The 15,720-nt window shown below is 40.3% G+C and overlaps 1 protein-coding gene and 1 long non-coding RNA gene across 6 annotated transcripts in view; one reads left to right on the top strand and one right to left on the bottom strand.

Annotated features, from left to right (window-relative positions):
* The window catches only part of FRMPD4 (FERM and PDZ domain containing 4), a 341,898-nt gene that overhangs the window by 31,834 nt on the left and 294,344 nt on the right, over positions 1 to 15,720 (top strand). Inside the window, exon 1 of one of the 5 annotated variants that reach the window (XM_042037709.1) lies at positions 5,768 to 6,004. The exons of the other annotated variants lie outside the window; for them this stretch is intronic. Within the exon in view, the coding sequence (XP_041893643.1) occupies positions 5,964 to 6,004 (41 nt within the window). The 5' untranslated portion in view covers positions 5,768 to 5,963. Of the gene's footprint in view, positions 1 to 5,767; positions 6,005 to 15,720 lie in introns of those variants that run through there. 5 annotated transcript variants of the gene reach the window in all.
* On the bottom strand, positions 64 to 5,357 carry LOC121669161. Its single transcript, XR_006017622.1, has 3 exons — positions 4,968 to 5,357; positions 3,234 to 3,457; positions 64 to 3,004 (listed from the first exon to the last, which is right to left on the bottom strand). It is a non-coding gene; the product is annotated as an uncharacterized LOC121669161 (long non-coding RNA).

The following is a 15,720-nucleotide window of genomic DNA, read 5'->3' as shown; positions in this document are numbered from 1 at the left end:
AATCCACAAAAGTTTAGGGTATTGAGTTTGGACCATGATGTCCCATTCCAACAGGGAAAACAAAACAAATATTTTGTGTTCATAGACAGACAAGCTGGCAAATTTTTAATCCATAACTAATATATGAATCTGCTACTGGGTAGTAATAATAATAATAATAATAATAATAAACTTTAAACGTCAGACCACAAAAGAAACCCAAAGGCTTCCTCCCCCAATATGATTCTACTATAACAATCTTCCCCTTGGTTTTGATGATGTCTTAATAAAAATGTGAATATGCCTCTAATTTTTAAAATTCAATACATGTTTGATCATAGTAGTCATAGATAGTACTAGAAAGACTTCAGTGGTAGTACTGTTTTTTAAAATTTTATTAATTTAAAAATGCATACTTTGATCACTTTCTCTGAAGTTGCCACAAAATTTTCATTCTGCAGTTGGTTTTGGTTAAAGTATGAAAAAAAAGCCCTGGTGGCAGGATTCAGATTTGCCTTTGAGAAAGAAGGTGGATGCAGTTTTCCTCAGTTTTCCTTTTATTGTAAATAAATTTTAAGCACATTTAATTGCACATTAGCATTTCAAATTTCTTTTTCTCTGATTCATCTTTATATATTTTATGATTTGTGAAGTCATATTTATTCAAACAACACTTAAACACATGCTTAACTTTGTGATTGTTTCAAGTTATATTTTAGACTAAGTGATGCCATGAATAAGCCTCATTATATGCATGTCTAAGATTTTCTTGAATTGGGTCCATTTGTCAGTAAAAGATCAACTGTAGATAATAGTTCTTTTCATATTCTGATTTGAATATTTCATACATATCCATTCCAGAAAAGTGAATCCTTTCTTATAAAGATAATTTTATTTTAAAGTAACTAATGCATTAGTATTGAATAATTTGTATTATTCATTGAAGTAGAAAATGTTACTATCTTTGTGTTATCTAAGGTCCTTTTCCTTACCTCGATCTCATCTGTGTATTGCAACATAGGCAAATACTCTATTTAATGGTGTTTTTTTAAAGCTACAGGTTCAATATACTGCAAAACTTTTCAGTTCATAATAGCAACCAGTAGTTTTTGTTAACTGTCTTTATAACAGATCTGCTCATATAGGTTTGACTACAAATGTCTGGCTTCAGCAGAATTGTTGCATCAGTTGAAATATTCTTGCTTATATTGATCTATGCAATTCAGTATCCTTTAGGCTTCTAGATTTGTTTCCTAGCTGACAAGAAAGAAAATCTTATCTGCTATTTAGATTTTCAACCATCTATGATCTTATTTTGCACTTGTATGTGACATAGCATGTCCACCACACTAAATTATTCAGCAAAATTGAAAACATGAAGGGCTCAGCAGTCTGTATGGGTCAATGAAAAAATAGGCCTGAAAAAAACTCTGTTTGACACAGGTGGCAAAAATGACATGTAGAAGCTGGTGCATAGATTCATGGTAAGCAGAGGGACTTCTTGATAATGCTGTAAATGTAGACATGGAGAAAGTCTGTAGCGATTAAAGTGTTCTTATATAGAATTGTATAGTGTTGGTAAGCACCAGGATATAGAAATGGATTCTAAAAAATGCATGTTTCAAAGGCTCAAGGCTGAAAAAAAGAATGTAACAGTCTAGAATACAAGTACCCAGAGTACTACAGGACTTACTACATGAGAATCATAACCAATTATCTTTAGAAATAACATTCAGTAAGTAGCAGATCACAATGGCAAAATATCTTCCTTTGAAACTTTGCATCACCAGCTATGTATTAACACGTCCTTACTCAATGGATTTTATTATCACATTTCTCTACACACACATTGTTGCCATTTGGATATGAGTAATACCAAGCACTGCAGAAAAATCATAGAAACTTCAGCTCTTATCTAAAAAAACCATTCCAACTTGATGAATTTTAAACCATTTTGAAGATGAGACACAGCACTTTAAAGTATCTTTTAAAAGATTCGAAATCATTAAAAACCCTACTTGACTAGTCTTAAAAAAACTATAGTGATGAGTTTTTAATTCACTGAGAGAAAAACTTGTGAGACCTACAGAAGTATTAAAATATTATGTCTTTGTTTTAGGATTCTACCTGTCTTTATTTAAATTATCCAGGATCAAATTTGATTCATCTTGTAAATGACAAGAGATACTACTGGTCCAGCTGCAGGGCTAAAATTTTGTGCTGTGTGGTATCCAGGAAAGCGCAACGCATCTTCCTCTGGGGATTATTTAGTGCTTCCGAAGGAAAAATTAAAAACCTTAAAAACTCAGGAACAAAAAAAAGTGTTTCTTTATGTCAGTTGTAAAGATATATACAATGCATCTTCATAGCATATTCTCTAGGACCAAAACCAACAGGGTCTTAAAAAAATTAAGTCTTTACAGTAATTGGTTTTACAGATTACTTGGTTTTAAAGTTTAGATAGTATAACATTCCTGTCTGTATACGTACATATGTCTGCCATTTCCTTCAGAACACGGAGGATTATAAAATGATACAGACTTTCTTCTCTAAAAATGCCTATGAAACTGCCATACTATATGAAGTTACGGCTTTTACTGGCCCACAGTCTACACAAGGATATCTTGAATTACACAAAGCATTAGTATTAAGTATCCTAATTTGATTACTTTGGCCAGGAATAATAAAAAGGTAATAGTACATAGTAACAAAGCATACCCAAAAAGCTGTATTTACGATGCTATTCTGAAAAAAAAGGTGTAAAAAGCCAGGTACGAATTCAGCCAGGAACTGATGTCAGATTCGTACTTTAAGATTAGGAATGTTCATGTTCAATCATTATTTGTTACTGAGATACTGAGTACATGTTGGTTTGCTGTCTCTGGCTGTCTGTTCCCATTCAGCGTTTACACGTACCTTTGTCACATTCAAATGGGTTTTACTTCACCTGACTTCCCACTGCAGTAACTGAAAGGTATAAATGTATGTCCAAGAGCTCAGTCATGACACAGTCTAGCTGATGTTCCTGCAAATGAAGATAAAACACCAAAATATTATTTCAATGCACAGTTGATGGCTTCAAAGCCAGTCCAAACTACATATATCAACTCTCACTCTTGAAACAGAACAACGCCCACCACTTCACTTCTTTGGGTAGGCAAATTTTAATCTTTTACTATGAGACTGACAGTTTTGTATCCAGTTGCTATGACAGCAGAAGCCAAAGAACCACGAACCAAAGTTCACTCTCATACCCCAGTCTCCTTCCCTGTGTGTGATTCTCACGTTGCACAGCTCCAAAAGGTTACCAGTATTTAGCACAGTAGGAAGGACACTTGTCCAGGTTCTCTTTTCATGTCTCACATCTGGGAGTAAGACTCCTGTGATATTGCTATTAATGGACCTCCAGGGTGTTGGCTAGTCCAAGAGTATCTCCACAGGCATTCTAGAAAATTTGCAGTGTTGCAATTGCTTCTGCCTAGGAAAACAAAAATATAAAAGTAACTATAAACACAGCAATACTACATGTATCTATTTGGAAAGCCAAAGAAAGAGGAGATAATTTCAGCTTCATTTCAAATGTTAATGACTTTCGTAAAGGCCTATCATTTTGGGTACACACCCTGTGTTTACTATACTGATGTTTATGTACAATCTTTTTTACCTCTTAGTCTTTGTTTTGCTAGGCAAAACTCTTTCCTTTCATAAGATTGACTCTTTTCTACCTTTAACACTCCTGAACCTGCTCTTGTTTTTCTTAAATGCACTTTTTCAATAAGCTGAGTAAGGCATTTCTGATCAGATGTTATGCTTTCTGCTTTTCTTCATATCTCCACTGGAAATAACTCAGCCAGTATATCCTAGAACCACATTTGTCTTTCCACTGAAAGACTCTGAAACCACAGAAATTCCAGTGACCCCTTAGAATTCCTTCATTTCTCTGGCACTCACCACTATGCTTTAAGGCACCTTTATGTGAGAAGCCTTGGAGCATGAAGTGCTCAAGACAGGAACCCTGTTTGATACAGAGCATATGTGCTTAATTTTATATATGGTGTATCATTTCATCAGATTCAGTTAGCTTTGTACGATCTTGGCCTATCTCCTTAGTCTATAAATAAATAATGACAGATTTATAAATAAGTCAGTTTCTAACCAGCTGAAACTGTGTTATCTTTGTAGCTTTTACCAATGAATAGAGCAGCATGAATGACAGGCACAGGTTCTGCAGTTTTAAAAAAGTCTGGTATCACAATAAATAAATAAATATAGTGCATGTAAGTACCACATAAATATTTTGATGCACTAGCACAAAATATTTCATACGGTGTTTCAGAGTATGCCCAAGCCATTTACATCTGTGCTAGGCCAGCAAGTGCATTTTAGCTGGTAGTTCAATGTTCTCCCAATATAAATAGATGATCAATCATTCTTTGTTGCTATTGTTTTAAAGAATAGTTTGAAACCCAATTCACAGTGAGCGTTAGTACGGCCTGTTCTTTTTGTTCTCCTATCAATACAAGTTTTAACATTAAAAAAGTGCATTGTTTTCATCTGGCTGCAGGAGTACATGTGTTGGGCTCTACTGTAATTTTCTAAGTTCTTGGTTGGTGGGACAGTGCAGGTGCAAGCCTGCAGAAGAGACTGAAAATCTGGAAAGGCATGAAGTAAAGCACATATCAATCTATTCAGAGAACAAACATACAAATTAAAACACTGAAGTGGAGAAAATCCATTCCCATACTGAGAATTATTGTATTACAGTGTAGAGTTTGTGTGGAGATGAATTTGAATTTCACCTGCCTTCCTGTTGTGCTCAGAGAAAACTTTTGGAGACCTAAACTCCAGTGCCTTATTTAAAGCCTGATGCAGGACACAAGTGTAAGGCAATGCATCTGGACTGTTCTTGTGTCAGGACCCCTGGATTTATAATTTCTCCACAAGATGTGTATGAAGAGTGCTTGCACTTTAATTATGTTGCCACGAACCGGCCTTGTCATGTTCCTGTCACAACGAGGACTCCGTTCGTTCAGGTCTCTTTCCTGGCATGGGTAGAGAGGTCACAGGATGGTGCCAAAAGACAGGCGGTGGATTTCAGCCCGATGCCTGTCCTCGGTCCACCGCTGATGAACACTCAGTGCGAGGGCTGAAAGCCAAAAGGCCCTTCCCCACCCTTGGGGCTGCATGGAACAGTGTGATCGTCGAAGGAAAGAGGGCTCTCTTCTTTCCCAAGTTTTTGCTTGCAAGGCCCAGGGTGCTGGTCCCGGACTGGGGAGGAGTTGCCTCCTACTCACCAGGGCTCCCCTTCCCCTCTCGCTCAGCGTGCCGGCCTCTGCCCCGAGGAACCGCAGCCGTGCCCCTCACACCCCGACCCATTGCCGTCCTTCCCCGGCACCGCGGCTCGGGAGGCCCCGCGGGGAGCCCTGGGCTCGGCCCGGCGGCCGCAGCGCCGCCTCGGGCTGGAGCCGGCGATCGGCGCTCGCCCGGGCCACCGCCCGCGCCCTCCGCTCGCCCACCGGAGCGGACACACCACCGGCGAGAGGAGAAACTCCCCCCGGTACACCCTGCGTTCTCCTGAGCACCCCGCCGCCTCCCTCCTCTGGAGCACTGCAGGGGGGCGGCGGACAGCAGCCGCCTCCCCTCCGGCTCCCGGGGCGCGGGCTGCGGGCAGAGCTCCTGCCGGGCAGCCCCGGCGCCGCTCCGCTCCCGGACCTACCCCGGGAGAGCGCACGGCAGGCGGGGAGCGGGGCGGGGGGGAGCGGGGGGGAGGGCTGCGCGCAGATGAGCGCTGGTCCTGCGAGATGCTGCACGCCCAGCTCCCCGCCGGAGGGGGGTAGCAGCCGCTGTCTCCGCCGGCTCCTGCTTTTTTGCAAGGGCTGTTGCTGCCGCTGGACGCAACCTTCTCCCGACATGGAGCTGCTGCCGCCGCCGCTGCTGCTGCTGGAGTGAGTGAGTGTGACGGGCAGAGCTAGCCGGCCGCATGGATGGATGTGTTTAGCTTTGTGAAGATTGGGAAGCTCTCCGGGTAGGTGTTTGCCGCCGGCGCCGCTGCTGCTCCGAGAACCGCGGGCGTCCCGCGGCTGCGGACGCTGCCCGTGTCCTGCGGGGGCAGGGAGGGCCGGGGGCAGGGAGGGACGGGGGCTGCCCGGCGTGGGGAGCGCCCGCGCCGCTCCCAACTTCTCTGGCAGCGGGGCGAGGGTCTCGGGGTCGGGGTGGGGCGCTGGGCGCTCGCTGCCCCTAGCACCTGCCCGGGCCGCGCCGATGTCCCTGCGCGGGATGGGTCGTCGCCTTCTCCCTTGCGAAGGGACAATGAACTGCGGCCGCAGTTGGGCGAGAGCCTTGCCCTCCTTGAGACGCTGGCCAGAACGGGCGGCCAGAGTGCTTCTGAAAACGCCAAAAGCGGCGACAGGAGCCGGAACCGGGGCGCGGTGGCGGTGTTTGAGGGGTGTGTTGGTGTTCGGGGGGTGGTGGCCGCGGTGCGGGTATCGGTCATCTGCCGGAGCGGGGGGCGAAGTTCCGAGGAGCCAGCAGCGCCTGGCCGGGCGGCGCCGCCGGGGAGGGTCTCGCCCTGCCCCTGGGCGCCGCTCCCGCGGTACGCGCCGCCTCGGGCACGCCGGCTCCCCCAGCAGCCGTATTTTTGGAGAAGTGGTGAAATCGTCGCCGCCTCGCATCGTTTGTGAGCGCTGCCCCTCCGTCGTTTCACACGGCGATGGGTGCAGGGGCGGCAGTGGATTTGGCGTCTCTTATCCCTTGCTTGTCAGGCTCGCAGTTGTCGTTGTTTAAATGAGTGGTTGATTTGTATTATTTTTCTCTATTTCTTTTTTTTTTCCGAATAAACCTTCTCTTGAATGGCCTCAGAGTTGTGGTCTCAGCCTGTGGACTGTTGCGTTCGCAGCTGGTTGCCAGGCCTGGAACTGCATAGATAGATCAAGAGGCACAACAGCCCCTGTTACAATGTTCCCACCGTAGTTACGCGTAACTGGAGGTAGCCCTTCGCAGGTACACAGGGGATTGTGCTTTATCTCAGAGATGCAGTATGAAAGTGCTCGAGCCACATTTTTTTTTTTTTTTTTCAGGGTTCTGGTGTGAATAATCTTCCTAAAGGATTTAGCTTTGATCACTGTAACTAGGAGTGTTTCTAATTCTTATGATTCACTGGTTCCTACACCATAGTTACCATACCCTTTTCTGTTTATGAGGCAGAAATTGGATGTTGTACAAAAGGGAGAAAGGCCTTGTTAAGGAAATACAGAAGGTGGCCTGCTCCAGTGACGGTCAGGTAGGGAGCTTGTCAAAATGACAGATGGTCTGTAAAGAACAAATATTGCATGCCTGGAAGTTACTGAGTGCCACAGGTGCTGGCATTGCCTTTATCCCCCAGAATTCCCACCATTGCACCTGGCTGTGCTTACAGCTCTGCTTGTGGCATGCCAACACAGAACAGCTGCTGTCATTCAAGCACATCATTGTCTCATCCTGCTCACAGCAATTTTACACCATGTGACAGTGACAACACAAGCAGCCCCCTCGGCTTGCCTTGGGTGGTGTTACTGGCTGGTACCACTAGAGCTGCAGTAGCAGGAACTACAGCAGAAACTTTGAGGCGAGGGAAAATATGCTCACACAGATAAGGAATAGGTCATGTAGTATGATATTTATTTCCAGGTAACTGAATTGCATGACCTTCTCCATTTTTTTGGAAACGGTGCTTTAGAAAAGCTCCCAGGTCTTCATGTCACACTTGATCTAGAATCAAAGGCACAGAAAGGGATGTGCCATTCGAAAATGCTGTTATGTCAGGTGCATGGCAGGTTTTAGATATATATTTTGTAAGCTTGGATCTTGGTGTGTACAAAATCTGTAGCTTTCTGCATACTTGAAGACATAGTTAAGATTTGTATTTAAGTAAAGACAGATCATAGAAATTCTCCAGAAGAACCTGAAAGTTCCTCCTGAAATGAAATTGCAAGTTTCAAAGCTTGTATCTGCCTCTGCTTCATTTAAGGATGTGAAATACTTATGGACTGTGTTTATCTTACAGATTGCAGTAAATTATTTGTGTCCTGAACTACACTTTTTATTTCTAATTTTCTGGTTGTTAAAAGACATAATAGTTTACACAGGACTTGACTTTACTTGCTGTTTCCTAGGTTACAGCCAGGTATCTGTTTCAATTTTATGAGACCTTCGTGAAGAAGACAGGTTCCAGTGTAAACCCCATTTTTAGTCCCTTTGTGCATTTGTGTTGGAAAACTAGTTTGCCCAAAAATACCAGTTGTTTTTTGTTAGAAGGAAGGCATTTCTGAAGCAAATATTTAACTGAGAATGTGATTTACAGGCAGATTACGTACAGAAAGTTGTTTTGAACATGGCTGGTGCTGAACTTTTTTTAAATTGTATTTTGTTGGACATTCAGGTGTCCTCATCTTGATTTGCAAGTCTTTTATTACAGTTTTAGTCTGCAGCCTTGATTTTGCAGGCAGTGGCACAGCTAAGCTCTGTTTTGCATGACTGCTGGAAGGGATGCTTCCTAAAGTCATTATATGATTTTAATGAGTCTGGTAAGAATTTAAATTTTGTCTCGATCAATTAACATATAACATTTTTTATCTGGAATAAGCTTAAGATGAGGTTTGAAGTCCTAGAAGGTGGCTACTGGATATAAAATTTTACATAGCATATATAATTTTTTATGTTTTAATTATTTATGTGGGTTTTTTTGTGTGATACCTTTGTGCATAGGGTCTTTTAGAGACTCTGCTTCTACAACTGCTTCAACAGTTGTCTATACTTGCTGGGTAAGTGGAAAATATGGGCATAATCTGGAAAAGATTATGTGCAAAAAGGGGAGAGAATGCCAAATTGGTTTTATGACAAATGTGATCTCTGGTAATCTTGTCCTTTCCTTGCCTTTGTAGGTCTGTCAAATTGTGTACTATGCATAAAAATACAGATGCTTTATGATTTTGAAAGACTGGAGATACCCATCAGACATTGAAAACAAAAATACTGTGTATAAATAGTGATCACACTTTCCCAGACATAGCCTCTCCCCTCTCCCGTTTTGGAAATTCACCAATCTAGTAGTGGTCTGGAATAAATGTTTTGGTAGCAATCTTATGGTGTCATTCTCTGGAGGAAAAAAACCCAAACAAACAACCACCTTTTACTGTAGTGAATTTCCAAGTGTAGAGAATGATTGATAAGCCTTGTTTAATGGATCAGTGCTCTAATGTGAAGCTGTACAAGGCAAGTGAATATTTCTGTAGTGTGGGCTGCGTAAGCATGTATGGTGTGGTAGCATCTGTAGTTTGGGAGGGAGGATTAGTGCCATAGGTAAGGTGCATAGCTGAGAGTTGAGGTTGGATCAGAAGTCTGTCTTGCCTGGTATTCTCTCTCAGTTGCTTTTAGCAGCTGCTTGGGGAAAGAGTAGAACGAGGACATGTAAAGAGTGGTGATACTTGGGCATAGGTATAAACAGTGGAGGAAGGATGGTGCTGCTGTGCTGAACATGAAACTGTTTTCAGATCAAGGTAAATCTGAGTAAAGGGCATAGTGTCATATTTCTAGTCAGTACTGGACAGATGAACTATGAAACAATAGGTCAGAATAGTGAATGGAAGTTACCAAGAATTTAAGACTGTATTCATAGAATATATTTTTGGTTGGACTTTTTTTTTTTTAATGGGGAATGACTGTTTTTGTGATGTCTGCTGAGGTCAGCTCTATTACAGAGCTTTCACAGCAGGAAGTAAAACTTTGATATGAAAAGATGCTTGTCTGGATATCACCTGAGCGTGACTGAGTGGGGTTGTGACTCTCCAGTGTTGGGATACAAAGTGCCTGTGCCCCTGTTTGTAGCTTTGCAGGATAGCACTAGGGAGAAAATGACATGACTGCCTCCATGAGCGGCTGTCAAGTTCTAAGCTGTGCCAGTACTGCTGAGGTTAGGGTGGACATCTCTGTCCCAAAGTTACACTTGCGGGAGAAGTTCTGAGCTCATGGAGTAATTTGTCACCAGAAAGGAAGTCTCCGGGACATAGGTCTGCAGTATGGGGTAAGAAAGTAGACAGACACCTGTAGACCTTGTTGTAGCTGTTACAAGTATAATTAATGGAGAGTTAACCCCATGTAACAAACAGGAGGATACTGGGAAGATTTGGACCTGCCCTTAACAGCGATGCTGATTTCTCTTACGGGGTAGGTAAATTTGTTTTACCTGGATCTTCACTTTGCTGCTCAAGTTTAGCATTGCTATCCATCATCCTTGAATTTAAATGGGATGTGAATAGCCATATCATTGCTACCCAGGCCCTTGGAATTGACTTAAAAACAATGACAACAAAACAATCCCATAACTCTGAAAGCTCTTCTTTTCAGAGAACAGTCAAATATGGCTTTTCCCTGTGATTATGATAAAACTGAGGCTGGGTTTCTAACTGAGAAGGAACTTCCTACCAAGTCCTTTTTCATTGAGGTGGATAAACCTCACATTCTTATCTTTAGCATTTATCTTTCCATAGCTGGCCATCTCTAGTCAGGTAGACTGACTTGGTACCTGCACAGATGTTTGGACTTTTGGGTTCTTGCTGCTTATAAAAGTGAAAGAAGCCTAAACAGATGTGGAACCTTGCATTTGTTCTCTCCCTTTCCAGCCTTTGTAGCCCTGTGCTCAGTTTTGTTCTCTCCAGATACTGTCTTTAGATGTCCTGCCAGACTGCTGTGAGAGGTTCTCTCCTAGATCTGTGCTAAAATGTAGCAGACTAGAAGCTGTGCCTGTATATTCTGAGTACTAAGATCTGTTGTGGTTTTTTTCTTTGTTTGTTTGGGATTTTTTTTTTTGTTTGGTGTTTTTTTTGGGAATAGGGTTGCTTGACTTCATGGTTAAGTTATTTTTATGTGGCCAAGCACATATGTGTTTTTAGATTTAAAGTTCTAAAATTAACCAGTCTATTGTTTGGCATTTTGAGTTTTTCATTTGTTTGTTTGTTTTTAATTTTTAATTAATTGAAGAATGTTTTGGGATGCTTCTCTGTCTTTATCAGAATAGCACCTTGCTTTATCTGTGATTTTCCTTGCCAAATTTTTATTTTGCTGTAAAACTAAAAAAAATCTTATCTTAATGGAGAGACAATTGAAACGGTGATTAACTTACTGATGCTGTTTTGCATATGATTTTTGGAACAATTTTTATGAGTACTCTTTGAAATGACAATATTGTAACTTGTAAGTTATTTTCAGTATTTACAAAAGACTCAGTAAGAAAGCCTATGATTATCCTTTTTATGTTCAAAAGAGGTAATTTAATTCCAAAAAGCATTTTATTATGCTGGATGATAATTCAAATAACCAGTAATTCATTTCAGCCTTTTTTCTTGAGGACTGCATTACATTTAGTGGCACATTTGCCTGGTCACATTAATATAGGAGTTTTACCTTATATTTCATTATTTGTCTGTTTTGTTTTGTTAGCTGACACACATAATAAAGACATATGCTTTAATGTTTGTGATGTTGGTAATGTTGTATGTCACAGTGACTTCAGCAGTTTAGAAATTTATTAAAACCACTCCTTACATTATGAACTCCTGTCAACTTGTCAAGTGGCCAGTGAATGATGATGCAACTCTGCTAAATATATATGTTCTCTATACTGTTTGCCTCGCAATACAGTGCTGAAAAGATGTAACCAGGAACAACATTGTCTCCAGAAATTTTTGAGAAAGCAAAAAAAAAAAGAGAATAAACTCACAGTAATGCTTTCTTTCTCCATCTTCTACTAATTACTGAAGAAGATGGAAAGAAAACTTTGAGAATTGATGCTTTGATTTAAGAAAAATCAAAATGTGCAGGTTCAATATAATGCTTTCATTTCTAGGAGGATGTGTTTTCCGTTTGCTTTTGCTTTATTTTGGAAAACTTCAATCTGTAATGTAAAATCATTGGTGATATGGCTGAATCAAGAATCTTGGGATAGTTTCTCTTATAACTGTAGCCTGCACCAGTGTTCCTGTGTGTGCATGTTTAAGTCATTCTGTTAAAATTTTCATATGGTTTGAGAAGACATAAAAGGTTTTTTCATGGATTTTTGCCTCTGTATTCACTGGTACCAGGATGAGCCTGAGGTTTTTTATAGTTTTTCTTTAGTCTTTTGAGGGGGGAGAAGGTTTGCTTGTTCATGGTCTGATTTGGTTGGTTTGTTTGTTTTTGAGAAGCCTGCTTTTCAGCCTGACAGATTCATGTGGGAAATTTCAGTTAAATTGAAAAAAATTTCTCTCCATATCAGTAATAAAAAATGAGAATATTTTTCCATATTTTGCAGCATTCTAGGTCATTATGGAAGTGTATCAAGCTGTTCATAGGGAATACAAATCATGACCTGAAATAATGAGAGGATAATACATGGTCTCAGCTCCGCTTGTAATGTGGCGCAGAAGGGGTATTTTACTGCTCTTGACAGCATTTCCAAGCAGTTATGTCAGATCTATCACAACTTAGTATGTGACTGATGAGACAAAGAATAGACTAAAGTCATGTAGGAGCCACCATCTCTTATAAAATCAACCATCATCTGGGAAGGATCTCTAACTGCTATAGACAAATAATGCAAAAAATCACATGTGAGGAAAGGAAAGGTAATTTTGGATTCCAGTCCAACTGTGTCATGCACAAATAGCTCTATTAAATCAGGGAAGACCATCCAGGTATATGAATTACTCATTTTCATGGATGTTTGCACATAACCTATTTGGATCCACGTTATGGAAACTTTTGGTACTGATAAAGTATCAGTGTTTAAATACTGTAGGGACATGCTAGAATAGGAATTGACTTCTGATAACCAAACTGTATTTAAAGCTGCTTTCTATAACCATGAATAAAGGTATTAGTTTTGTGACGTACCTTGAAGAAATTGTGAAGTGAAAAGGCTGCATATTTTTTGAAGGTATGTTTAAAGACTTTAAAATAATCAGAGAGACTCTGTTTCCAGTAATTATTCAATTGACTGGAAATGAAGCAAATAACAGTGCCAGTAGTATAAATTTCAGTGAGCAATTGCATTTCAAATCCTGGTGAAATCCACACTGCTTAAAATCTAAACCTGTTAAAGTACATTGGAGCTAGAGATGTAAAGTACTCCAGGACTCAGAAGTCTCTCTGACCTAATTTAGGACCTGATGTTGTAGAAGTTTCTACCAGTATTCCTTTAGTTCAGAGTGTATACTCCCTTTAATAGGTTAATTATTGGCTACAAACTGAGAAATTAATTTTCATTAGTTTTAATAACCTACATTTTTAATTATAATAAAGTCAGTGAGTGGACTTGTCAGGTATCAGTTTTAGCTATGGGAGTGTGGGGAGATAAGGTTCTGCAGAATAGATGGATATCTTCCACGATTTTGAGAACTGCTGGTAGAAAAATAGATTTATACAGAGAATAGCAAGAAGGGGGTGAAGAATAAGAAGGAATATTTGTATGCTAGAGTCAAATGATGAGAATGAATTTTCTTATGATCTGGCCCTTGATAGAGTTTATTTTTGGATTTTGCTTGAAATTTTTGAAACTTTAAGGGAAAGAGACTTGGTATATTGCAAGGTATTATGACTTTTTTGTATCGACAGATAATCAAAACAAAAAGGCAGGTATGTGTGGATTGATGAAAACTACTTAGTGTTTACATGAACAGTCAAAAGACCAAAAGAGTCTCCCTTTTGTTCTTCAGAATTCATTTCTGCGTATGTCCTTTTTGTTTGTTTTTTGGTGAGTGGAAGAGAGAAGACATAATTGTTGAAACCAATATCGTGTAAGAAGAAAATCTAAAATCAGTTTTTGTAAAACTTTGCTGTACTGATTGTACCCTATTTAGAGTGAAGGTTTTCATTAAGGTTTGTGCATGATTGAGTTTTAATTGTTCAGATGAACAATGAGCCCTTCTCATGTAAGTGCTAACATATTTGTTTAAAATACTGCTCCAGCATTATGCAGCCTGTAAGGTTTTGCTTATGTTGCTTATATATTTTGTAGTTTCACTGTTTGTTTTTAATCCTGAATTTGTGATTATATTCCTCTGGATTTGGCACTACTCATGTGTTTGGAAAGCAAAATGGCAGTAAATGCTACCAGGAGTACTAGCAGTTGCACCAGCAATGTAAAACAAGCCAGGCATGTGTTACAAGTCCGAGCTGCCTTATTTCACCTGTGCTCTGTGTTTGACTGAAATAGAGCAGTAGAGGACTGGGGAAGAAATCTGGAAATAGTCCATATCTAAGCAGATTTGTAGAGGCAGGATACTTCATTACCTGGATGCCTGGATGATGGCACTGACTTTGACTTGCTCTAAATGAGGCTGTGACAGCCCTTGAGGCACCTATGACAGGAGCCTTGAGAGAGTGGAGATTGCAATTGCACAGACGAGCCTGCCCCAGTGGAGATAAAGTTCAAACTTTGGGGTTGGAACTAGATGATCTTTAAGGTCCCTTATAACCCAAACCATTCTATGATCCTATGATTTTTTTTTTTAGCTTGTGATGTTAGACCTTTATCCCGCAAAAAATAATTTGAAGATTACTATGGCAATACCTTCAAAGCCTTACCCACTCTAGAAAGGTGTGGGCTGTCTGTTCAACTCTGCAATATGTAACAGGTTGCACACCTTTATCACAGGAAAGATAAGCTTTGTTCTGACTGTACAATGTGACTGATAAATCAAAATGTAGTACATGTGTTCAGGTAGAAGTTATCAAATTTCATGGGTTTTTTACTGGCATTAGGTTTTGGATCATATGAAAGTTGCTATATAAAGGCATCTACTTTTCTTGGTTTTTATTTTTGACTTGTTGCAAATTTCAAATGATGTTCACTGAATTTTTAATTTTCATCTTTGAAGAATTTTTTTTTCCCAGTGAAAGAGGCAGATAGTTTTTTATGAAGTTGGCTATCTGCCTAGGTCTTTGCTTTGCATAATGTATTGTACGTTACCTGTCATGTTTACAAGGAGTGCCTTCTCCTCTGTCAGGGCCCACAGTGAAGGGGGACAGAGAAAAACTGCACGTGGGGAATGATCTGTACTTGACTATTCTGCTTTGAAGGCAGGCTGAGTATGGGCTACAGCATGTAATAGTGGAGGAATGGCAAAGGCAGGAAGAGAGAAATTGGAGAAAGGAATTTAATGAGTGTTGGACGGGGGCTAATTTGCCATGAGTGAATTGAACTAACTGGTCAAGAATAGCTGATCTTTATGTGAACTTGCATTGTTGCCTGGGTAGGAGTTTATTTGCTTCATAAGGCTGGTTGAATTAATTGGTGAGATGTGCTGTAATCTGTGTGACTGCTGTTTTAAAAATGGAAAAATTCACTCCAGCATTGGAACAGAAACAATTTTTTTATTTTCTAAGGTCTTGAATTTTTTTTTTGAAAGTCTTTCTTTCTCTAGGGGGTTTCTGATGGCTAAGCTTGAACTAACTCAACACATGAAATAAGATGGCGGTCCTTGACTCCCTATGTATTTTCTGTCTGAAAGACCCTGTAATAAGGATGGTGCTTTTTCTCAGGGTGATGCTTATCCCCTGCATTGGTTCACTGGTCAGCCCTGTAGCTTTTCCTCCCTGCTTTGAATGCAGATAACTTGACTGCAAAATCTGTAGTCTTTGGGGAATGCATTTATATTTCATTTTGACTTTAAAAAAGTCCAAAAAACCAGAAAGCATTTGGCTTTTTTTTTTTTTTTTTTTTTTAAATTG

Source organism: Corvus kubaryi, unplaced genomic scaffold (genome assembly GCF_017639235.1).
Source record: "Corvus kubaryi isolate FWS band 111438036 unplaced genomic scaffold, C.kubaryi_AGA036_p1.0 133, whole genome shotgun sequence".
Lineage (NCBI taxonomy): Eukaryota > Metazoa > Chordata > Aves > Passeriformes > Corvidae > Corvus > Corvus kubaryi.
This window is presented reverse-complemented; position numbering and strand designations above follow the sequence as displayed.